This window comes from Scyliorhinus canicula, chromosome 20 (assembly GCF_902713615.1).
Source record: "Scyliorhinus canicula chromosome 20, sScyCan1.1, whole genome shotgun sequence".
NCBI classification, from domain to species: domain Eukaryota; kingdom Metazoa; phylum Chordata; class Chondrichthyes; order Carcharhiniformes; family Scyliorhinidae; genus Scyliorhinus; species Scyliorhinus canicula.
In genome coordinates this window covers 8271169-8297736 of record NC_052165.1, presented here as the reverse complement: position 1 = coordinate 8297736, position 26568 = coordinate 8271169, and the positions used below count along the sequence as shown (strand labels likewise).

Here is a 26568-nt window from a genome sequence, read left to right as displayed (position 1 = left end):
GAACGTTGGTTTACAAGTGCAACAGGTGATTAAGAAGGCAAATGGAACTTTGTTCTTCATTGCTAGAGGGATGGAGTTAAGTCTAGGGAGGTTATGTTGCAATTGTATAAGGTGTTAGTGAGGCCACACCTGGAGTATTGTGTTCAGTTTTGGTCTCCTTACTTGCGAAAGGATGTACTGGCGCTGGAGGGTGTGCAGAGGTGATTCACTAGGTTAATCCCAGAGCTGAAGGGGTTGAATTACGAAGAGAGGTTGAGTAGACTGGGACTGTACTTGTTGGAATTTAGAAGGATGAGGGGGGATCTTATAGAAACAATAAAATTATGAAGGGAATAGATAGGATAGACGCGGGCAGGTTGTTTCCACTGGCGGGTGACAGCAGAACTAGGGGGCATAGACTCAAAATAAGGGGAAATAGATTTAGGACTGAGTTTAGGAGGAACTTCTTCACCCAAAGGGTTGTGAATCTATGGAATTCCTTGCCGAGTGAAGCAGTTGAGGCTCGTTCATTAAATGTTTTTAAGGTAAAGATAGATAGTTTTTTGAAGAATAAAGGGATTAAGGGTTTGGGTGATCAGGCCGGAAAGTGGAGCTGAGTCTACAAAAGATTAGCCATGAACTAATTGAATGGCGGAGCAGGCTCGAGGGGCCAGATGGCCTACTCCTGCTCCTAGTTCCTATGTTCTTATGTATGCGCCCCCTCTTACAACTCCCTCTCCCTCACTGTTCCAGGGCCCTCAAGAAGGTGCCTCGGATTTTTCTCCTACTACGCCCAGTAGGTCCCCCAGTATGCGGACAAAGCCCGCCCATTATTTAAGACTGCACTCTTCCCACTGTCGGCGGAGGCCCGCCAGGCCTTCAACTGCATTAAGGAGGACATCGCCAAAGCCACCATGCAGGCGGTGGATGAATCCGTCCCATTTCAGGTAGAGAGCGACGCCTCAGAGGTCGCTCTCGCTGCCACTCTGAACCAGGCAGGTAGGCCAGTAGCGTTCTTTTCCCGAACCCTCTCCGCTTCGGAACTTCAACACTCCTCAATCGAAAAGGAAGCCCAAGCTATTGTGGAAGCCATACGGCACTGGAGGCACTACCTCGCTGGTAGGAGGTTTACCCTCATCACCGACCTGAGATCGGTTGCCTTTATGTTCGATAACTCGCAGTGGGGCAAAATTTAAAATGACAAAATCTTGAGGTGGAGGATCGAACTCTCCACCTATACCGTCCGGGGAAGCTCAACGAGTCCCCAGATGCCCTGTCCCGCGGCACATGCGCCAGCGCGCAAGACAACTGATTACAGGCTATCCACAATGACCTCTGCCACCCAGGGGTCACCCGGCTCGCCCGCTACATTAAGGCCCACAATCTGCCTTTCTCCACCAAGGAGGTTAAAGCTGTCACCAGGAATTGCCCGATCTGCGCGGAGTGTAAACCACACTTCTATAAACCAGACAAGGCCCACCTGGTAAAGGCAACCCGGCCCTTTGAACGACTGAGTATTGATTTCAAAGGGCCCCTCCCCTCGACGAACCGTAACATCTATTTTCTCAATATCATAGATGAATTCTCTCGCTTCCCGTTTGCCATCCCATGCCCCGATATGACCTCCCATACAGTCATCAGAGCCTTGTATAGTGTCTTCACCTTGTTCGGTTTCCCCAGCTACGTCCACAGTGACAGGGGTTTGTCCTTCATGAGCGACGAGCTGCGTCAGTACCTGCTCGACAAGGGCATCGCCTCGAGCAGGACTACCAGCTATAACCCCAGGGGGAATGGGCAGGTGGAGAGGGAGAATGCGACGGTCTGGAAGACCGTCCTACTGACCTTACGGTCCAGGAATCTCCCGACCTCCCACTGGTAGGAGGTCCTCCCCGATGTGCTCCATGCAATTAGGTCCCTCCTGTGTACGGCCACAAATCAGACTCCTCACGAGCGATTATTTGTTTTCCCTAGGGGCACTAGCACGGGGGCTTCGCTCCCATCTTGGTAGAGGACACCGGGCCCTGTCCTCCTTCGGAAGCACGTCCGGACACATAAAACAGACCCGCTGGTAGAGAGGGTCCTACTCCTGTATTCAAACCCCCACTACGCATTTATTGAGCACCCCGACGGCCGACAGGACACCGTTTCCCTCTGGGACCTGGCGCCTGCAGGATCCACCACCACCACTACCACTATCGCCGAGGTACCCCTCACACTACAACCCACCCGACCCCCCCACGCCCTGCGCCCCTGCACCTACAGGCTTCCTGCGCCCCCTTTCACCCGTCACACCGGTCAGGACGAAGCTCTGGAAGAACCACCCCCGGAGTCCACGATCGGATTCGCACCGAACATCAGTTGACTAACTGGCCATAAAAAATTTAAAAACGTTATGAAATTGTATGTGTTTGAATGGTGTCAACCTCAACCTATTGTCTACCATACAACCTTGCAATGTGATTGTGATGTACAAGACTGCATTGTTATAAGTAACTTTAGCTATTCAAAGGATTACCTAAATGTGAGTCTGTAAATTGAGATTGGATCTCCAAATATTTGCATATCAACAATTTTTGATTCTTTAGATCCTTAACTAACTTACATAAAATGCATTTACGTTAATTGTGGAGCTATTCCGACCACAGAACATATTTCTTTGCAGCACATTCATGTGCCTGAGTCAATAATCCATTTCTAAAACGTGGTGTTGTGGATGAATGAGCAGTTGTCAAAATTAGATCAGTCCGAGTGAGGGTGAGGAGAAATGGGACATGTGAATAGATACAAAAGAGGACCATGAAGTTTGGGGGAGATGCGGTCTTGGAAAAAAACTAAAAGCAAGGATGCAAATATTGCTCAAATGGGAGGGAATGGAGGAGAGGCGAGTCAGCAGTGAATGAAACGGCAAGGGACTGGAGAGGAATGTGGGGGAATGTGTGGGAACAAGGACATGCCACTGGCGAAGCGGCGGGCAAGTGGTGAGGTCAACGTGAGGGGCTGCAGGAGGGAGGGAGTGAGGGGAACGGGAGGGAGTGGACCACGCAAACCAGAAGCAAAGGAGTCAGGGGGTGGCACGTGGTGGGGTAGGGAATGGGGGTGAGTGGCGAAGGGAGTGGAAGCAGACCAGCCATGGAGGGAGCAGGTTGGAGCAGGGGGATGCAAGGAGAAGTGGTGAGGGACTGTGGAGAATCAAGATGGAGCCGGAGGGGCTGGGGGATGTGAGGAGCAGCAGCTTTGGGAGTGGCAGTTGGCTGTGGGCAAGAACAGGGGATGTGGGGGAAACCAGAGCAATGTTGGGTTTTCTGCTCTGTCTTTGTTTGTTTCAGTGATTATTTTATTAATGTCAGTACGTTTGCAGGATGTACTCTCCTAGTCAGGCAGCACAAATAAACCTAAAAATGAACGGTTGGAAAAAACTTTTGGGGGGGGGTGGGTACATTTCAAAATTCCTGATGTATTCTCATTTGCAAGCTCTGTGCCTGAAGTGTTAATAAAATATTTTATTGCAGACAGCCACAAGTTCAGTCAATAGCAAGGACCAATCAAACGTGGATGTACTGTATTTCATGGATGATGACCGAGCTGGAGATCTGTGGGTTCCAGGGAAAGGAATGGTCATGACGTACATATTTGAAGTAAAATTATGTTTATTTCATGAACCTAATATGACTGAAATTATAAGGGCCAGAAGCTGAATAAATACTTGAAACTAAACTGCCGGTGGCACAGTGGTTAGCACTGCTGCCACACAGTGCCAGGAACCTGGCTAAATTCCGGCCTTGGGTCACTATCTGTGTGGGGTTTGCATGTTCTCCCGGTGTCTGCGTGGGTTTCCTCCGGGTGCTCGGGTTTCCCCCCACAGTCCTAAGATGTGCAGGTTAGGTGGATTGGCCACGCTAAATTGCCCCAAGGTGTCCAAAACGTTGTGCAGGTTGGATTAAGGGATTAATGGTATCGCGATGGGAGTGGGCTTGGGTAGAGCGCTCTTTCAGAGGGTCGGTGCAGACTCGATGGGCCAAATGGCCTCCTTCTGCATTATAGGGTTAAGGGTTACGGTGTTCGGGCCGGAAAGTGGAGCTGAGTCCACAAAAGATCAGCCATGATCTTATTGAATGGTGGAGCAGGCTCGAGGGGCCAGATGGCCTACTCCTGGTTCTTATGTTATGTTCTTATAAGGATTCTATGATTCGCTGATCCAATTGAAAGCCTTAGGTGTACACATTTTCTATATTTCTCGCAGGAGAAAACAAATATTTGTAAATACTTTGATGTGGATTGTGGAGCCTGGCTTATTTTGCCATTGCAGTGGGAAATGAATTTGGATTTCATCAGGAAACGTGTGGAACAAGTGGAGGTGAGCAACACAACTAACTTTATGAAAGCACAATGGCTGTACCGAGTGTGATACCCATAGCCCTGCATAAACCTACTCAACTAAGAGTTATTTTTAAAAGGCGTCATGCATAAGGAAAAAGGGGCGGCATGTGGCACAGTGGTTAGCACTGGGACTGTGGCGCTGAGGACTCGGGTCCGAATCCCAGCCCTGGGTCACTGTCCGTGTGGAGTTTGCACATTCTCCCCATGTCTGCGAGGGTTTCACTCTCACAACCCAAAAGTGTGCAGGTTAGGTGGATTGGCCATGCTAAACTGCCCCTTAATTGGGAAAAAAATAAATAATTGGGTAATATAAATTTATTTAAAAAAACAATGCATGAGGAGAAAAAGCCAAAATATCAAAGTGCATACATGGCATCAATATATTTTTACATATTTATTAATTTAAAACTCATTCCTTGTTGATGATAAGTGTTAACGTCCTCATGAAATACTATAAGAATTTGTTTCTAATTTCACTTGAATAGTGATCATCAGAAATTCCATGTCACAATGAATGTACAGTAAGAAGCCTTACAACACCAGGTTAAAGTCCAACAGGTTTGTTTGGAGTCGCTAGCTTTCTAAATATCCCCGAAACAAAATGATCAGATAAAATGAAAAAAAAAAACACCTCATCATTTCTTTGAAACACTTTGGAACGATCTTTGAAGTGAAAAGTGCTGTAAGAATGCCAGGTTTTCTTTCCTTTAACCTTAATGGAGATATCCTTCAGGACTATTGATGTTCATGCCCAAACACCCAAGGTGCAATTCTCCATTCCACTAGTGCTAAATATTCTTATCATTATAAAATGATCTTATCAGACTACACTCAGACTAATTTGTTACAGCTGAATATATTCCATCATTATAGCGATAGAAGCATTGGCATTGTGACATTTTACATTTTTAATCTTCCAATAATGTTTGAAATTTAGCAGCAATTATATGGGTGGCACGGTGGCACATTGGCTAGCACTGCTGCTTCACAGCACCAGGGACCCGGGTTCGATTCCCGGCTTGGGTCACTGTCTGTACTGAGTCTGCATGTTCTCCTGTCTGCGTGGGTTTCCTCCGGGTGTTCCGGTTTCCTCCCACAAGTCCCGAAAGACGTGCTTGTTAGGTAAATTGGACATTCTGAATTCCCCCTCAGTGTACCCGAACAGGCACCGGAGTGTGGCGGCTAGGGAGTTTTCACAGTGACTTCATTGCAGTGTTAATGTAGGCCTACCTGTGACACTAATAAAGATTATTATTATTATTATTATTATTAATTGTCAACCCAGCCAATAATTTACTTACAGTACAGTATAATGATTATGTATGCATTATACACTTTTACATTACTGAAAGGCAACCTGTGAAAAATCTCTTAGAATTAAAACGTAATATCTTACTAGGGGCTGGTTTAGCACACTGGGCTAAATAGCTGGCTTTTAAAGCAGACCAAGGCAGGCCAGCAGCACGGTTCAATTCCCATACCAGCCTCCCCGAACAGGCGCCGGAATGTGGTGACTAGGGGCTTTTCACAGTAACTTCATTTGAAGCCGACTTGTGACAATAAGCGATTTTCATTCATTGTCTCATTTCTTAATGTAGCGAGGAATTCCGAGCCTCAGTGATCACCGAGAAGTGACTGCAGCTCTTCGCCAGTGCAACTATGATGCAGAGGAAGTCATTTCCATTTTCTTAGCAATCTTTGGTGACAGCTTGCTGATACCATTCAAAAGCCAAAGGGACTACAAAGAAGAAAATGGTTACCGGTAAAAAAAATACATTACAGTTTTAATGAAGCAATTCTCCACTTAGCCAAATGCAAGCCGATGGGAAACATTCAAATATTTTATTTGTTTGAATTCACAACTATTGTTGCCTCGTTCCCTTTCAAAATTTCAATAAAAGGCAGGTGTATCCAATTAATAGAATGGAGATTCATGAAATTTGGTAATTAAATTTCCAAGTCAAAAATAAATATTTTATGTACCCACCCACATAAAAAGTGATTGTTTACTAAAATTTTATGAATTTCCATTTTTTAAAAATAAATTTAGAATACCCAATTATTTTTTCCAATTAAGGGGCAATTTAGTGTGGCCAATCTGCCTAGCCTGTACATCTTTGGGTTGTGGGGGTGAAACCCACACAGACACTGGGAGAATGTGCAAACTCCACATGGACAGTGACCCAGGGCCTGGATTCGAACCCGGGCCCTCAGCGCCGTAGGCAGCAGTGCTAACCACTGTGCCACCGTGCTGCCCTTGAATTTCCATTTCCAGTAGGATTCAACAACATTCCTGTATTACTGTGAGTTAATCATCAGTTTCGTAGCCAGCCGATTGACTTAAATTAACAGTGCTGTTCCGGTGGCGTTCGTGAACGGAGGGGCCGCAGCAGAAAGGCTCCCGCAGATCCACAAAATCGCGGCTTTTTTCGGGGGTATTCCCAGCGGGTTTCAAAAAAAAAATTAAAGCCCCCGCGAAATCGGCCCTGCGTACGAACCAGAAATGACCTGGGGGCCACTTGCTTGATTACCACAGCGGCAGCAGACCAGCCACCTTCGGGAAGCTGAACCCGAACCTGGTCATCAGGGACGAGGGCAGTGAGATCCGTGGCGCGGGCGTCATACGGCGACTTGTGTTGGGCCCGAGACAGTTGCATTCTTCGCAGGACCGGAAAGTTGTCCTGGTCCCGGACGTGTATTGCAGGCACTGTCGTCCTTAATTAGAGGTTCATTAACAATTGGGCTGGTGACAGGCCAGTGGACAAAGGAGTTGACCTGTAGGCAAGCAGCACGAGGTATAAGTCGGATCCCGCATCGGCCACTTTGCACAGGAGTTGTTTGACAATGTGTATCCCCTTTTCAGCTTTGCCATTGGACTGGGGGTAGTGGGGACTTGAGGTGACGTGCGTGAAATTATACCACCAGGCAAAGTTGGACCACTCCTGATGAGCAAAACACGGGCCATTATCGGACATGGCCGTGAGTGGAATGCCATGGCGAGCAAAAGTCTCCTTGCACGCACGGCTAACCGCTGTCGATGTGAGGGCATGCAGCCTAACTACCTCTGGGTAGTTAGAGAAGTAATCCACAATGAGGACATAGTCCCGGCCTTGAGCATGGAAAAGATCAATGCCAACCTTGGTCCATGGGGACGACACCAGTTCATGTGGCTGCAAGGTCTCTTTTGGCTGAGCCGGCTGGAACCGTTGACATGTCGGGCAGTTGAGAACGGCGTTGGCAATGTCCTGGTTGATGCCAGGCCAGTACACTGCCTCAGGGGCCCGCCATCGGCACTTCTCCACCGCCAGGTGACCCTCATGGAGCTGCTCAAGGACGAGCTGCCGCATACTGTGTGGAATGACGATCCTGTCCAACTTTAACAGAATTCCACCTACCACCGCCAGGTTATCTTTGATGTAGAATTGTGGGCATTGGCCCTTGAGCCATCGGTCTGTAAGATGGCGCATGACACATTGGAGCAAAGGATCCTTGGCTGTTTCACAACAAATGTGGATGAGTTGTTTGTCCATGGCGGGCAAGTTAGATGCGCAGAACTCAACATGAGCATCAATTTGGCACACGAAGCCTGTCGGTTCGCAAGGCGTGGTGACGGAATGGGAGAAAGCATCAGCGACGATGAACTCCTTACACAGGGTGTAGACCAGTTCAAAGTCATACCACCTGAGCTTAAGGAGGATGCACTGCAGGAGCGGCATCATATCGTTGAGGTCCTTCTGTATAATGTTGACCAGTGGCCTGTGGTCCGTTTCGACTGTAAATTTGGGGAGTCCATATACGTAGTCATGGAATTTGTCAATTCCCGTGAGGGGGCCAAGGCACTCTTTTTCGATTTGCGCATAGCGTTGCTCTGTGGGCGTCATTGCGCACGATGCGTATGCGACTGGAGCCCATGAGGAGGAGTCGTTGCGTTGGGGGAGCACTGCTCCAATGCCGGGCTGGCTCGTATCAGTGGAGATCTTTGTCTGCTTGGCAGGGTTGAAGAATGCCAATACCGGGGCCTTGGTGAGTTTCGCCCTGAGTTCACGCCATTCTTGCTCGTGAGCGGGGAGCCATTGGAATTCGGTGGTTTTCTTCACTAGATTGCGGAGATCTAGTGGTGTGAGATGCGAAGTTGGGAATAAACTTCCCCAGGAAGTTGACCATTCCCAGGAAGCGGAGGACTGCCTTTTTGTCCTCCGGTGTCTTCATGGCATTGATTGCCGACACCTTCTCTGCATCCGGCTGCACACCAAGCTGCGATATGTCGCCGAGGAATTTTATTTCTGGAGGGTCTCCCATTCAAAACAGCCCAGAACAGATTCCGTTACCTGGGGATCCAGATAGCCAGAGACTGGACACAGATCCACAAGTGGAACCTGACCAGCCTGGTGGAGGAAGTAAGAAAAGACCTTCAACGGGGGGCTCACTCCCACTCTCCCTGGCAGGGAGAGTGCAGATGATCAAGATGAACATACTGCCATGGTTCCCCTTCCTGTTTAGATCCATTCCGATCTTAATCCCCAAAGCCTTTTTCCAAAACGTAGATGTCTAACCATGGCGGGGGGGGGGAGAATTCCCAAACCAACACTGCAAAGAAGGAAAATCAAAGCGGGTTTGGCCTTAGCAAACCTACAATACAACCACTGGGCAGCAACGGCAGAAAGAGTGAGGGGATGGGTACAAGAACCTGACACAGATTGGGTACAAATGGAGGAGGCATCCTGTAAAGGAACGACCCTCTGGGCCCTGGCCACAGCAGCACTCCCATCCTCCTCAACAAGGTCCACAACGAGCCCAGTGATAGCGGCCACGCTGAGAATGTGGACCCAGCTGAGAAAACACTTCGGGATAACCAAAATGTCCCCCATGGCTCCCATATGCGGCAATCACAGATTCCCCCCCCCCCCCCCCCCCCCCCCCCAGCCATGCTGGATTCACCTTCAGAAGATGGAGGCGAGACGGGGACAATGATGGTCGGGGACTTCTACGTAGGGCACAGACTGGTGACACTAGATGAACTGACGAGGGAGTGTAGGCCAGCAAAAAGACAGGAAATGAGGCACCTCCAAATAAAACACTTCCTCTGCAAAGAGTACCCCGGGGCCCCAGAAACCACACTACTAGCTGACCTGATAGGCACAAGCAGCGAGAAGGTAGGGCTAATATATGGACAGCTGCTGGACAGAGCCCGGATTCCACTGGACGGGACCAGACATAAATGGGAGGTCGAACTGGGGACAGAGGTAGGGTGGGGACTCTGGAGTGAAGCACTGAGCAGGGTGAGCTCCACCTCCTCCTGCGCAAGGCTAAGCCTAATGCAGCTCAAAGTGGTGCACAGAGCGCACCTGACCAGAACCCGAATGAGCAGGTTCTTCCCGGGGGTGGAGGACAAATGTGAACGGTGCCAGAGGGGCCCGGCCAACCACACCCACATGTTTTGGGCTTGCCCCAAGCTTGCTGGGTTCTGGGCAGCCTTCTCCGAGGCAGTGTCCAAGGTTGTGGGGGTGAGGGTGAAGCCATGCCCAATAGTGGCAATCTTCGGGGTATGGAGCAGCTAGAGTTACACATGGGGAAAGAGGCCAGCGCCCTGGCTTTTGCTTCCCTGGCTCGCTGACCTGGCGGAATTTCTCCACCTGGAGAAGATTAAGTTCACCATCCGAGAGTCAGAGGAAGGTTTCCGGGATGCTGGGGGGCAGTTTGTCGGGCTGTTCCAGGCCAGCAACGAGGAGTAACCTAATAAGAATTTTTTTAAAACACCAAGATAGGTGTGGTACCAGAAGACTGTGCAACCTGGGGGGGGGGGGGATAATGGGGAAGGGGGGGATAATGGGGAAGGGGGAGGAACCATAGACTGATCCAGAGGGCAACAAAATGCACGTAGGGTCAGTGAAACGAAGGACAAACTAAACCTTTCTGTATAATAAAGGAAATTAGCGCGGGCAAGAAAAATGTGATATGTATATATACAACCGCTTATAAATATGGGAATTGCCAATAAAAAGATTTATTTTTAAAAATTAACAATAATGATAATAATCATCATTTGTGTATGCTTCACAATTCTTTTAAATAAATAATTATCGGATTGGCTTCCCTTTACTGCTCACTTTCGATATAGATTGAAAGCATGATGTATTATTTACCTGACTGTAATTATGGTGTCCCGAATGCTTTTCTTTCCAGATGTTTATTATAATTAATTATTTGCCTTCAACTACATTCTTAATCAACCAAACCACAAATAATTAGCCCTTTGCTTGTGCTGCCAAAACAGGTTGATCTGAAGTTGTTGTTACTGGAAAAGTGATACCTGATTCTGATGGGCTAGCTGCCACTTTATAAGCTTAATTTCAGGCACACAGGGTTTTAAAGTCAGATTTCTTATTCTGTGGCTTGCTCTATTATGTGGTGATCCACCACTGTACAAATATGTGTGTGCCTCTATTAGGGGATGTACAATAGTACCTGCTATTACAGGTTTGCCGGTAAGCCCCTGCCGGCTAGCTCTGCCCACAGGGAGCAGTATAAATATTCATGAGCTCTCCTGAGCTGCCATTCTACAGCTGCAATCGAGGGAATAACATCTCATGGTAATAAAGCCTCTCTTGTACCGATTCGTGTCTTTGTGTGCAATTGTTAGCGCATCATATTATCAATTCTGCTGCCTGGACTGTTCAGCATAATTGTGCAGTACAGCCCGATCTTTGTGTATATCCTGATTTGTGGTTGGGTGGCGAAGGGATCGACCCACGCCAGCAAGAACTGGAGGAAAAGCAGAAGGCGGAGGAGTTGGACACAGAAGAAGTGCAACACCAAGAGGAGGCAAAGCACGAGCAGATTCAGCGACTGGTGTCTGAGCTCATCCAAGGTTTCTTTACATGGGTGTACCCACACCCCATGGACTGCAGCGGTTCAAGGAAGCACCTCACCACCACCTCCTCAAGACCACCAGGAGACCAGCAGTCAAGGCATGTCACACTCGTCTGCCTTCTCACACATCCACTGCAGCTCATCTGCAGCCTATGACATCCGTCATCCAACTACGCCTAGGTTGACCCTCTTTCTGTCGCCCTCTGGAGGAGATTGCTGCAGCTTTCAACTCTGATCAAATGGTGGAAAACTGATATTTTATTGCTGGATGTCACTTTTTAACAATGGTTTCTGCTCTTGCAATTTCAAGTACGGAACACAGCCTCAAATCTAGTGAAAAGGGGATATTCCTAGAATTCTAATCTAGGTGCATATATTTAAAAGGAATTATTCAGATGCCCCTTCGGCAATCCATTATTGCTTATCTTGATAATAATAATCTTTATTAATGTCACAAGTAGGTTTATGTTAACACTGCAGTGAAGTTACTGTGAAAAGCCCCTAGTCGCCACATTCAAGCGCCTGTTCGGTTACACTGACTGAGAATTCAGAATATCTGATTCACCTAACAAGCACGTCTTTCGTGACTTGTGGGAGGAAATCGGAGCACCCGGAGGAAACCCACGCAGACACGGGGAGAATGTGCACACAGACAGTGACCCAAGCTGGGAATGGAACCCGGGTCCCTGGCGTTGTGAAACAACAGTGCTAACCACTGTACTACCATGTTTTGTTTTTACAGTATAAGTGCTCCTCTGATGTATACCCCGAGTGGCTACCACATCAGAGTTAAAAGGTAACTGAGGATTTTAGGCGGCTGTGACTGGTAACCTCAAGATTTCAGGGCACGGCTGCAGATCCCAGCAACTCAATGTGAGCCAGGTCAATTTGATCCACCTTGCTGTCAAGGGCATAACAGGGCGGTGGTGACGAGGCGGGACTATTGTCACCCTTAAAAAGGATTAAAAGTGCCTCTCCCATGGAGAGGTACCTCTCCCAGGTATTTGTGGAATCCCCACAGTACCAAAGGAGGCCATTTGGCCCATCAAATCTGCACCAAATCTTGAAATGAGTACTTTACCCTTTTACACTCTCCCATCCAATGCCCATGATCCAGAACCTAACCTGCACATCCCTGGACATTAAGGGGCAATTTATCATGGCCAATGCACCTGACCCGCACATCTTTGGACTGTGGGAGGAAACCGGAGCACCCGGAGGAAACCCACGCTGACACTGGGAGAATGTGCAGACTCCACACAAACAGTCAGCCGAAGCCGGAATTGAACCCGGATCCCTGGCGCTTTGAGGCAGCAGTGCTAAGCACTGTGCCACCGTGCTGCCAAGGGACTGTGCACTTCAGTGTCGCTTCTAAGACTGAGCCTTATCACGCATAAAAATAGTGTGCCTGAATGGAGTGAAGGAGTGATATAAGAATCTGGAAGCCTCTATTGATCATAGATCATAGAATTTACAGTGCAGAAGGAGGCCATTCGGCCCATTGAGTCTGCACCGGCTCCTGGAAAGAACACCCTACCCAAGGTTAACACCTCCACCCTATCCCCATAACCCAGTAACCCCACCAAACGGTAAGAGCAATTTTGGACACTAAGGGCAATTTATCATGTCCAATCCACCTAACTTGCACATCTTTGGACTGTGGAAGGAAACCGGAGTACCCGGAGGAAACCCACGCACACACGGGGAGGATGTGCAGACTCCGCACAGAAAGTGACCCAAGCCGGAATCGAACCTGGGACCCTGGAGCTGTGAAGCGATTGTGCTATCCCCAATGCTACCGTGCTGCCCTGATCACAACGGCTAAGATGGCTGCCATTTGAGATTTCATTTTTTTTTCTAATTAGGGGGCAATTTAGCGTGGCCAATCCACCTACCCTGCACATATTTAGGTTGTGGGAGTGGGACCTACACAGACACGGGGAAAATGCGTAAACTCCACGCGGCCAGTAACCCGGGGCTGGGATCGAACCCAGATCCTCGGCACCGTGAGGCAGCAGTGCTAACCACTGTGCCGCCGTATGAGCTTCCATGACACCAATGTGAGCTATCAACAAGAGGTTTAATCACAATGGACGTCACTGTCATATTCCTAATGCTGACCTGTTATCCAATTTGGATAGAGATGACTCCATGCTGCCCCAAAGTCCTGATTTGAGACTTCAAACTCAGCATCAGTGCCCTCTGCTGGGCTGGTTTGTAATCCCACCCTCCAGTGGGTGGGCATCTTTCTATCCCCCACCATAATTCCTGCACACTAATGGCCACTGATTGACCCCATAATGATCTCTCCTCTAACCTGCCTTCTAAATGATGTGTAATGCCACTCTCTGAGTTGCTGTTTGCGAGGGACACATTAGATAATGCTGCATCTTCAAGAAGGTTGTGCCTATGTCACTGAAGTGACAGGGGCTTCAACGTCTTCAGTACCTGCAACGAAAGCAAAGAGAAAGTGTTAGCTTTTAGTGTGAAGGCAGAGCGGAGAGCGATGAGAGGTGGCGGAAAGCAGCTGCAATTTGTCATGGAGTGTGTAAAATTAAATATACCTGCGAAAAGAAAGGAGAGCAGGCACAACATGTCCTCAAACCTTGCCACGTGCCATGCTATGAATCTTCCCCGTCACCGTTTTCCCCAGGATGACCAGTATGTCCTCCTCCAGGCGGGAAAGTGTGTGCGAGTAAACCTGGCCTCCGATGTTTCCTGCCATTTGCTGCACAATCTTGATGTGTAAGATAGAAGCTGAAACTTAAAGGAATTGACGGAAGGCCACCACTAGGAGTGCAGACTGCATTTTAATTTGACTCAACAAGGGAAATCTCACCAGGCCCAGACTCGGAAAGGATGGACAGATTGATAGCTCTTGACATCCCTGCGATCCATTTTGAGAATATGCCGGTCAGGGTTCAATACTTCATATATTGTGCGGAAGCTGTGAAGGATGTGTAAGCAAGAGTTACAATTGCAGTGAGAGAAAGGATTGCAAAGTGTGAATCGGAGGAGAACCAGATGGAGTGAAGTGTGAATCAGACTCGGGGGGGGGGGGGGGGGGGGGGGGCGGAGGGGGGGGGGGGGGCCTCCAAGATGGCCAGGCCTGCGATCAGGGGCTACCGATCGGCGGGCGCGCGCGATCCGGGGTGGCCTAGCTTCTTCCGCGCCGGCCCACTGTGTGGCTCCGCCATGTTGCACGGGGGCCGGCGCGAAAACGGCCGGCACGCACATGCGTGGACCCGCAGCCAGAAGTGCAGGGCCCCGTATTGGGAGCAGGAGCGGCACATGCCGGGGCCCTGCTATCCCTCTTGAAATTGGCGAATCACTACGGACTTTTTGAGAAAAGTCTGGAGTGATTCGCGCCCGTTTTCTGGCATGCGTGGGGGACATAGCCCCATTTTCGGAGAATCCTGGTGAAGATTCTTACCGGACAACTCCTGCTCAGGTCATTGAACATTTTCCATCATTGCGGCCACGTCTTAGGAGTTAAGCTCTTGGCATTTACCGTCTCACTGACCTTTTTCCATTAATGGCAGAGATTTTGCCTGACTTTTTTGCAACCCTCTCCCCTCCCAGTAGAGGAACAGCAGGCTGGATTCTCCGGTTGCCAATGCCGAAATTGCGGTTAGCAATGTGGCTTCACAGCGCCGGGATCCCAAATTCGATTCCCGGCTTGGGTCACAGTCTGTGTGGAGTCTGCACATGCTCACCATGTCCGCGTGGGTTTCCTCCGGGTGCTCCGATTTCCTCCTATGAGTCCCGAAAGACGTGCTGTTCGGTAATTTGGACATTCTGAATTCTCCCTCTGTGTACCCGAACAGGCGCCGGAATGTGGCGACTAGGGGCTTTTCACAGTAACTTCATTGCAGTGTTAATGTAAACCTACTTGTGACAATAAAGGTTATTAATTATTATTAAATCTAAGAGTCAGTGCAATTTATAGTATTGCCCCTTAGCTCCCTCTCGTGGCTAGTTTTAACATGGTATCAACTCTTCACATGCTGTACATTTGTGTAATGCCACAACGAGTGAATAGTTCTCTACTTTGTGACAATATCTTTTTAATTTGGATGGTTAACATTAGAAACAAAAACCATACAGGCCCAAAAGTAGCTGAAAAAATAACGACAAAGCTAACAGCATTTGCCGTTATTAGTGGAGAAATGCCAAAAGAATGTTCGGCAATTAAACACGGAAATGGAAAAGTAGCTGTTGGAGATTAACTACTCGGCCTTTTTTGGTAACCCAGCATTTGTTGCTCACCCCTAATTATCCTTGAGAAGGTGGTAGTGAGCTGCCTTCTTGAACCGCGTAAGTATAGTGGGTATGGTAGTTATACCCTGTAGCCACCTGGGTTGGCCATTTCCCGACTTTAAAATGGAGATTCGCTAAGAACGCAAGGAAAAATGGACAGGTACAGGAAAGCAAGCAGAATGCCAAGCTTCCTGTATATTAAGACTCGCAGAAAGCAGACAGCACTGAAACTGATGACCATCTGCATATTGATGAGCGATCCCGGGAACAATAGCAACAGTTAAGATAATCGAGGCAAAGCCAGACTCCTCAGCACCAGCGGGAGCCAAAACAAAAGAAGCCAACGGACACTTAGGAACCGCCCAGCGATCAGGGAACAGCCCCAGTATTGGGGAAATCAAACTAATCGATTGGATCCAGGTATGGGGTCCACCCAAAAGGGCGCGAAGCCCCTGGGGACTATAAATTAGAGTCCCCAAGTTCAATTCGGTCTCTTGGCAAGTCTTCTTAGCAGCCCTCAAAGAACTCAACCGTGACTCTCAACTCGGAGAGACTTGCCTAGCAGCTACACCAACAAGTAAGTGTCCAGTCAACACACGCTATGAGATAGGCGCTCCTAACCCTTAGTCCATACCAGCTAGAAGCCTCTCGAACGAGAGGCCATTGTTCCCTGACCCAGTGGGTTCCTTTTCCAAAGTTAGGTATTGGCCTTTAGTGGTATTTTATGCATGAGTAGCGATTAACAGTGTATATAATAAATGTGTTTTGATTTGAACCTTACTAACTGGTGTATTGAGTTATTGATCAGCACTTGAACTTGAACCTCGTGGCGGTATCATAAAGATACCTGGCGACTCTAGAGCAAAGGTTATAAAACAGAGCAATTAAGTGTAAAGCACACTTAGCAAAACGAGCAACAACCCACAGTGCTGATAAGAAGGACCCACCCACAGTGAAGGAATGATTATATAGTTCTGAGTCAGGATGGAGTGGAACTTGTCAGTGGTGGTATTCATAGATCATAGAATTTACAGTGCAGAAGGTAGCACGGTAGCATGGTGGTTAACATAAATGCTTCACAGCTCCAGGGTCCCAGGTTCGATTCCCGGCTGGGTCACTGTCTGTGTGGAGTCTGCACATCCTCCCCGTGTGTGCGTGGGTTTCCTCCGGGTGCACCGGTTTCCTCCCACAGTCCAAAGATGTGCGGGTTAGGTGGATTGGCCATGCTAAATTGCCCGTAGTGTCCTAAAAAGTATGATGTGGAGATGCCGGCGTTGGACTGGGGTGAGCACAGTAAGAAGTCTTACAACACCAGGTTAAAGTTCAACAGGTTTGATTCAAACACAAGCTTTCGGAGCGCAGCTCCTTCACCTGAGGAAGGAGCAGTGCTCCGAAAGCTCGTGTTTGAATCAAACCTGTTGGACTTTAATCTGGTGTTGTAAGACTTCTTACTGTCCTAAAAAGTAAGGTTAAGGCGGGGGGAGGGTTGTTGGGTTACGAGTATAGGGTGGATACGTGGGTTTGAGTAGGGTGATCATTGCTCGGCACAACATCGAGGGCCGAAGGGCCTGTTCTGTGCTGTACTGTTCTATAAGTCTATAAGGGGGCCATTCTGCCCATTGAGTCTGCACCGTCTCTTTGAAAGAGCACCCTACTCAAGGTCAACACCTCCTCCCTATCCCAATAACCCAGTAACCCCACCCAACACTAAGGGCAATTTTGGACACTAAGGGCAATTTATCATGGCCAATCCACCTAACCTGCACATCTTTGGACTGTGGGAGGAAACCGGAGCACCCGGAGGAGGATGTGCAGACTCCACACAGACAGTGACCCAAGCCGGAATCGAACCTGGGACCCTGGAGCTGTGAAGCCATTGTGCTATCCACAATGCTAACGTGATGCCCATGTATCTACTGCCCTTACCCTTTGAGGTGGTGGAGGTTGCAGGCTTGGAACGTTCTGTTCAAGAGGACATGGTGAATTGCTGCAGTGTATTTTGTCGTTGGTATACACTGCTGCCATTATGCCGGGTTGTATAGATGGAAGAATATGAATATTTAAGGTGGTTAATGGGATGCTAATCAAGTGGACTGCTTATCTTGGATGGTGTCGAGTTTCTGTAGTAATCCAAGCAAGAGAGAGCACTCCATCATGTTCCTGACTTGTGGCCTGTAGGTAGAGGGGGTCGGGCTTTGGGGACTCAGGAGGTGAGTTACTCACTTGAATTTACAGCCTCTGAGCTGCTTCAGTAGTCACTGTATTTATATGGCTGGTCCAGTTAAGTTGTTGATCAATGTTAACCCCCAGGATGTTGGGGGGAACTTGGTGACGAGAATTCTGTTGAACCTCAAGCGAAAATAAATGATCTCTTGTTGAGATGATCATTGCGTGACGCTTTTGTGACATGATAGTTACTTGTCACTTATCAGCTGAAGCAGAATATTCTCCAAATCTTGCTGCATTTGGGCGTGGGCTGTTTCACCATCTCAGAAGTTGCAAATGGTACTAAACACGGTGCACTGAACATCCAAATTTATAACCTTATGGTAGAAGGAAGGTCATTGATGAAGCAGCTGAAGCTGGTTTGATGTATCTCACTACCCTGAGAAACTCCTGTAGTATTGTCCTGGGACAATGATGATTGGCCTTCAACAGCCACAACCACCTTTCTTTATGCTCGGTATAACCGCAGCCAGTGAAGAGTAGTACAATTATTCGCACTGAGTCCAATTTTGTTCCTTAATGTTTCGTGAAAATAACATCTCACTTCAAACGCAGTTTCTTTACATGTACAGTAGAAAAGACATTAAATTGTCACACAAGGTTAAGTTGTCCTTTCAAGGCTACGTATCTTCTAAAAACGTGCTGAGCGAAAAGGATGCCATGTAAAAGGCACTGTGCCACTTTCACTTTGCCCTTTTAGGAACTCTTTTATTAAAATTAATTTATGGGATGGCTGGCCCATCCCAAATTGCTCTTGAACTGAGTGGCTTGCTGGGCCATTTTAGAGGGCAGTTCAGAGTCAACAATCCCAGGTCTGAAGTCACATGGCATTAGTGAACCAGATGGGTTTTTACGACAAGGTAATGTTTTATGGGCAGCACGGTAGCATTGTGGATAGCACAATTGCTTCACAGCTCCAGCGTCCCAAGTTCGATTCCCGGCTTGGGTCACTGTCTGTGCAGAGTCTGCACGTTCTCCCCGTGTGTGCGTGGGTTTCCACCGGGTGCTCCGGTTTCCTCCCACAGTCCAAAGATGTGCAGGTTAGGTGATAAATTGCCCCTTCGTGTCCAAGATTGCCCTGAGTGTTGGGTGGGGTTATGGGTTATGGGGATAGGGAGGAGGTGTTGACCTTGGGTAGGGTGCTCTTTCCAAGTGCAGACTCGATGGGCTGAATGGCCTCCTTCTGCACTGTAAATTCTATGACATTTAATGGTCATCAATAGACTTTCAATTTTGAATTTTTATTGAATTCATGTGCTGTGGTGGGATTCGAACCCAGGTCCCCAGAGGCCTGGGTTACTAGTCCAGTGACCATACCACTATGCCACCACCTGCCCTTGCAAAATCTGAAATGTAAAGTCGATATAACAGTTGGGTCCGTTGATTACCCTGCCACAGGAGAGTTTGGGCCAGAATTTGTGTACGAGTACAAAATGCGATATCAGATGCCAATGTCAGTTTTGTGTGGTCAGTAACAATTTTCATGTGTTTATTCCAAGCCATTTAGTAGAAAGAGACATAATCATTGATGATCTGCAACAAAAACTGCAATGCAGTAACACAGCTGTCGAGAACCTCCAAGAGAAAATTAAAGTGTTATTAGAGGAGAACAGTCGCCAATCTGAAATGATTCAGAGCCTGAACAAGAAAATCGCAGAGCTAGAGATTGATTGCAAGGAGGCCCTCCAGAGAGTCACGGTTTTGCAAAAAACAAGAAGCAAGAGCTCCAATCGTAACCAAATATCGCCAGCTCCTTCTCTGGAGCGAAAGAAACTACAGGAAATTTACAAAATCACCTGTGAGTTAAATATTTCCAACAGGCAGCTCAGATCTGTGGTTAATTTAAAAATGGCTGAGATCAGTCAGCTCATAAAGCAACTTGTGAATCCTGTGCTGAAGCTACAAAGCATCGAAGCACGATCAGCACAAGAGATCGAAGACCTGCGTTCTTTTTGCAAGAAGGAAGCTTTGGAAAAGAAATTGCTTCGCAACAAACTGCAAGAACTTTGTGGAAACATCCAAGTGTTTTGTCGCTGCCGGCAGGATCCAGCGGCTCGGACCGTACTGGGGTTTCCTTCAGACGGGGAGATATCAGTCAATCAAAATGGAAATAGGAAGGTGTTCTCCTTTGATCGAGTTTATCCTCCAACCACCAGTCAGGTAAGCAGTGGTGCAGACTCACTGCAATTCACTCCCATGAGCTACCATGTTTCATCAGTAAGTATCCATTTACCGAAATAAGCAGAAGACATTCTGAGGATTCACAACTGTTTTATTGTGATACTAGAGTTCAGTACAAAATCGTGTTTCCACTCGTCCCTTCTGGATCCTTTCCCTGTCCAGTGGGAATAAACTTGCATTTGAATACAAGCTGCAACAGCTGCTTTCAATTCATTCTGATCCAAGACATGGTTTATGCTTAAAGGGGCCTGTATTTCTAACAGTGTCATACCATGGCAGCAGGAAAACATTGGACTTCCCTCTCAATGTCCTCCCCTGACATATTACCATCCCTCCTGTCTTGAAGACCGTTTACATTGGGCTGGAGTCACAAAAATGACCGATTGGTATCTACAACAGCTGTCTTATTTTGATCTCAGTGGACCTCTGCCACAAAGAAAGATCCTATAATTGAAGATCTAAGATGTATCTGAGATTATTCAGCAGGATTAATAAATTTGTCATTTATCTAATGTCTTAATTTGTTGTTGAAATTTCTTAGGAGCAGGTGTTTGAAGGAATACGTCCCATCATTGCATCTTGTGCGGATGGCTATAATATCTGCATCCTAGCCTATGGTCAGACAGGCTCAGGAAAGACTTACACAATGATGGGTAATGAAGATAATCCTGGCGTGACCATAAGGTCAGCACCAAAATGTTGCGCTCATGTTAAAACTACCAATTGAAAGTAATGCTATTTTGCATGAAGAATCTATCACTTGTAAAGATTGAATGAGCCAGTTTTGATACTTTAGATTACAAACTAAGTTATTTAACTATATTCTTTAACTTGGCCTAATTATATATGATTGTTCATTTACTTAGGTCAATCAGGGAACTTCTACGAGTATGCCAAGAAAGAAACAACGTCAAGTATACCGCAAAGGTAATCATTATCCTAATGTTTTCAAAATTGGGCAAATACGCAACTTTTTAAAAAAATCCTGACAATTTTAGTATTTTTGGAGATAATAGTTATCGCCCTGTTGAAATTGTTTGAAAAGTCTTACTGCGAGAATTTGGATGAGGGAAAATTTATTTGCCTCAGATAACCACGAACAAAAGTTTGCATTTATAAAGCGCCTTTAAAACTTCTCAACTCACTACACAAGGTGAGATTATAATTGACACAAAGCTGGAGAAGGAAATTAGGCTGGATGCCCAAAAGCATGGTCGACAATTCATTTAAAGGATGTTCTTAAGGGGAGAGGCGGAGAGGTTTAGGAATGGAATTCCAGACCTTAGGGCCTAGACAGCTGAGGAAGGCACATTCCTCAGAGGACTGTACAGCTGGAGGAGTTTACAGAGATGTGGACAAGACCGTAGAGAGATTTGAGCATATGGATGCCTCCCCCAAGTTTGCAGGTGTGACAGTCTTCGCTCTTCTTGAATCTTTTTATCCAAGATTATTTTGGGTTTCATATCTTTTAAAAAAAAATTTGAGTACCCAATTCATTCTTTCCAATTAAGGGGCAATTTAGCGTGGCCAATCCACCTAACCTACACAACTTTGGGTTGTGGAGGTGAAACCCACACAAACAGGGGGAAGAATGTGCGAACCCCACATAGACAGTGACCCAGAGCCGGGATCGAACCTGGGACCTCAGCACCGTGAGGCAGCAATGCTAACCACTGTGCCACCGTGTTGCCCCTGAGTCTCAAAGCTTAAATCATTTCTTAAATCTGGCCTCTCACGATCCAATGCCTTTTCAACTCTCTGTGACTTTACTGAACAGAATCTGTACTGGTTCCCAGTTTCCTCTGTTCAGTTAACTCCAGACTTCTTGGAAACTAGCCAAGCTAAAACATAAAAGTCTCCCTACCTTAGAAGGCCCCTGTTGTTAAGCAATCACATCTGGCTTAATTATTTTTCACTCTGTTGCCTTTTCTAAGCACAATAGAATCTTTCGAATTTAAACCAACCCCCACACATACAAACACCTTTGCCCAGCATAAAACTAACTATAGGTTTTCCTGTTCCAGGCACAGAAACATTAAATTGAGCACACTTAATTCTAATGTTTGCCAACACAAATATAAATCCCTTAAAACTGCCTTTGCTTTCCTAATGGGTTGAAGTGGGAGGATGAGGGCACATCGATGTATCCTTGAAGTCAGGTAATGGAGTATGGGAGCGCCAAGGTTACGCAAGCAGGCACCCAATGAAGGGTAGGTGGGACAGGGGGAGGTCACTCGAGGAATGTTGCACTATTATCGCGGGGTGACCATTACTGCAGGTGGACCTCTCTGTGGGACAAACACTGTTCATAAAGGAGGCCTCTTATCCCTCCTGTCACTACCTGGGGTCTGTTGGGAAACTGTCAGGGTTTATCTCGATGTCTCCTAATGCAGCAACTGTAGGAATATTCTTGCGCTATATATAAATATATGTGTAACACAAATGAGGTAGGTGTATAACATTTGTTTGAGGGTCTCTGGTGGGGTTTATTTACAGCTAAATCAGTACAAGCAGGAACGTAATCTCTGCACATATCATGTTGTCAAGGGAGTGCAGCGGAAGACTATGGCTCCTAGTTACATGATGGCATTCATGTATCTGGCTCATCTGCACATTGGGTTTCTTAAAGGGACATCACTCTTAAAGTGATATTACACCAACGGCAGACCCACAACCACTGGGAAAATGCTAACAGGTAAGATGAGGCTGTTGACTGGCTCCATTGGGCTCCAGGCGAATGAACCTTCTGCCACCTTTCCTGCTGCCGGTATGAGAGCCCGACAGCAGGAAGGCTTGCCACCCAATGCTTTCCTGTAGCATTTACCAACCTTCCCACCACTCAGTCTGTCACCGAAGGGCTGGTAAAATCCAGTGCTGCAGGTATGATCTCTCATCATCTCTCTGCTGTAAATATTTCTCCTGTAAACAGAACTTTATTCTAACTTGCAATTGAGTAAATGCTAAATCATAACCAATTCTGACCTAACTTCGATCTGGAAGCTCGGCTGAATGCTGCACATTCTAATTTCCCCCAGGTCCAAGTTACACAGGACCACAGTCTCTGCAGTCAGAAATCAAATATTCCTTGTTTAGTTTACATTTTGATAGAAAAGGTTCTTAAAATATGACTAGACACGTCCAGGACATCTTTAAGCTTCGCTCTTTACATGGCAGTCTTTTTCACTTCCAGATATCCATACTAGAAATTTACAATGAAGCTATTCAAGACTTGCTGTCAAAGCAGCCAAATGCGGAGTTGGAGATAAGGAGCCAGGGAAAGACTGTTGTCATCCCTGGATTAACAGAGATTGAAGTGGAAACTGAAAATGACATTAGGAGAGTGATGCAGCTTGGAAACAAAAACAGAACAGTTTCATCGACAAAGATGAACTGTGGGAGGTACATGTAATCGAAATAAACAACCTGACTAGTTATTGCAGTCAACACTGTAACTTTACATACTGTTGTGTATCAACAAATTCTGTTGTATATGGGGGGTGGTGGGGGGTGGTAAGTGTTCACAAATGATTTTTCTTGTGCTTGTTATATTCTTATTTATAGAATCAATTTATGCATATAGAATCATAGAAAAGTTACAGAAGGAGGCCATTCATCCCATCTTGTCAATGCCGGCCACCCAGGTGCCCTTTCTAATCCCACCTTCCTGCATCTGGCCCATAGCCTTGTAGCTTACAGCACTTAAGGTCCAGATCCAGATACTTTTTGAAAGAATTTAGGGTCTCTGCCTCCACCACCAACTCAGGCAGTAAATTCCAGGCTCCCACTGCCCTCTGCGTAAAATAGTTCTTCCTCATGTCCCCTCTACACCTTCTGCCTTTTATCTTGAATCTCTGAACCCTGGTTCTTGAATTCTCCACCAAGGGAAACAATTTTACCCTGCCCACTCTATCTCTTCCCCTCATAATTTTGTACACCTCAATTAAGTCGCCCCTCAGCCTTCTTTGTTCTAAGGAAAATAACCCCAACCTTTCCAGTCTCTCCTCATAGCCACACTTTTCTATCCCTGGCAACATTCTTGTAAACCTCCTCTGCATTCTCAGCAGACCAATACATCCTTCCTGTAATGTGGTGACCAGACCTGCACACAATACTCCAGTTGTAGACTCACCAGTGTTTTATACAATTGCAAAATTATATCCTTACTTTTATATTCTGTACCTTTACCAATGAAGGAGAACATTCCATATGTTTTCTTTACAACCTTGCCTACTTGAACTGCTGTCTTTAAGGACCTGTGTACCTGTATGCCAAGATCTCTCACTTCATCTACACTGTTTAGTATATTCCCATTTATTGTGTACTCCCTACAACTGCCCAACCTCCCTAAATGTATGACCTCACACTTCTCTGTGTTAAATTCCATCTGCCACTAGCATCCACTTCACCAATCCATCTATATCGTTTTGGAGATTGTAGCTATCCTCTACACTGTTCACCATTCGGCCAGTCTTTGTGTCATCTGCAAATTTTCCAATCATGCTCCCCATGTTCATGTTAATATATAACACAAACAGTAAGGGTCCCACTGAGCCCTGTGGAACACCACTTGAAACAACTTTCCAATTGCAAGGGCAGCATCGCCCATTACCCTTCATGCCCTGTTACTAAGTCAACTTGTTACCCGGTTTGCCACATTGCCCTGTATCCAATGGGCTTTCACTTTCACATAAGGAGGCGATTCAGTGGAATTTCTTATTCTAATCTCACTTTTTCACTCACTCTTTTCTTATACTAATCTAAATCAAATTTAAATGCTCTCGCTCAATGGTCAACTGTTGTAAAGCTTACCAAACCCCTGTGTAAATACAATTAATTTACCTTCCTCTGATTTTTAGTAAAAGCCCTCGATTACTGTACCGATCTGGTGACTAATGTGCCCATTTGAAGAAGTCATGCCTTTACCTTCTCAACATCTCCTTCCATAATTTTGGAAACCTCTTTAAATTCCCTTCTAACCATCTCTCTTCCGATGGGGAAAAATAGAAAAGAAAGTTGAATTGAATTCTGTGTCTTGTGGTGTAGGTTATTCTATGGACTATACCACAACATGCTTCTTAAACACATGGGGCAGATTTTTTCTGGAATTGTAGTGGCAGGATCTGGGGTAGAGGTGTAGGAACAGAATGGGGAGCCACACAAGTACGACCCCTCGATACAGGACGTTTCCCAGGGCTGTCTGGGACAGAAATCGGCTGCCCGTACGACAGAGGCTGGCAATTATTAAAGCCCCAATTAAGGTGGTATCACCAGCTTGCCAGCAGCAGAGCGGATTCAACCTCAGAAGCGTGATTTTTAAAACTTTTCCGAACTTGCTTTCATGTGATCTTTTTGAATTAAATTGCCAGTTGGTGCTAAGTTACATTTATAAAGCACATTGAACCTAGGAAAATGTCCCAAGGCTCTTAACAAGAGTGATAATAAGATGGCTAAATCCCCTACTATCAACATCTTGTGTTGCCCCTCAGAAGATGGTGGTGAGTTGCCTTCTTGAACCGCTGCAGTCCCAGAGTCTGCAAGAGCAGGTCGAGGTTGGGAATTTTGTGGTGAGTAAACTCACTTCCTGACACCCTAATGCCTATCCACCATCTATAAGGCGCCAGTCAGGAGTGTAATGGAATATTCTCCACTTGTCTGGATGAGTGTAGCTCCAACAACACACAAGCTCGACACCATCCAGGACAAAGCAGCCCCGCTTGATGGCAGCACGGTAGCATTGTGGATAGCACAATTGCTTCACTGCTCCAGGGTCCCAGGTTTGATTCCGGCTTGGGTCACTGTCTGTGCGGAGTCTACACATCCTCCCCGTGTGTGCGTGGGTTTCCTCCGGCTGCTCCGGTTTCCTCCCACAGTCCAAAGATGTGCAGGTTAGGTGGATTGGCCATAATATATTGCCCTTAGTGTCCAAAATTGCCCTTAGTGTTGGGTGGGGTTACCTGGTTATGGGGATCGGGTGCAGGTGTGGGCTTGGGTAGGGTGCTCTTTCCAAGAGCTGGTGCAGACTCGATGGGCCGAGTGGCCTCCTTCTGCACTGTAAATTCTATGATAATCTATGATAATCCACTACCCTAAAACTTTCAATCCCTCCATCACCAAGACACAGTGGCAGCGGTGTGTACCATCTACAAAATGCACAGCCGAAACTCGCCAAGGCTCCTTCTACAGCACCTTCTAAACCTCCAATCTCGAGAAAAACCAGGTCAAAAGATTGATGGGAGCATGTCCACCTGCATGTTCCCCTCCAGGACACAAACCTTTCTGACTTGGAAATATATCACCGTTCCTTCACTCTTGTTGGGTCAAAGTCCTGAAATTCCCTCAGCACCATGGGACTACTTACGCCATATGGACTGCAGCTGTTTGAGAAGGCAGCTCACCACCACCTTCTCAAAGGGAATTAGGGATGGGCAATAAATGTTGGCTTAGGATGCCCATATCCTGTGAAAGAATAAATTTTAAAAGTCAATATAAAGTAAATTTCGAACTGTTATTGTGAATTTGCCCATAAGAAACAAAACTGAGACTTTCCAAAGACACTTCATGTCAGAGTTTTGCAGTCAATTGACCACGGTTTTCATTTCATTACCTGGGACGGATTAAAATGAGGACCAAGGTGGTAGCCCTGTGTACTGAACCCTCAACCTTGCTCACCTTCGT

General features: G+C 46.8%; 1 protein-coding gene across 1 annotated transcript in view; it reads left to right on the top strand.

Annotated features, from left to right (window-relative positions):
• Positions 1-26568, top strand: part of LOC119955275 (kinesin-like protein KIFC3) — a 48662-nt gene that overhangs the window by 11425 nt on the left and 10669 nt on the right. The window contains exons 5-11 of the mRNA XM_038781346.1: positions 3489-3614; positions 4220-4333; positions 5955-6118; positions 19212-19872; positions 20435-20577; positions 20760-20820; positions 23084-23292. Coding sequence (XP_038637274.1) covers positions 3489-3614; positions 4220-4333; positions 5955-6118; positions 19212-19872; positions 20435-20577; positions 20760-20820; positions 23084-23292 — 1478 coding nt within the window. The remainder of the gene's footprint in view (positions 1-3488; positions 3615-4219; positions 4334-5954; positions 6119-19211; positions 19873-20434; positions 20578-20759; positions 20821-23083; positions 23293-26568) is intronic.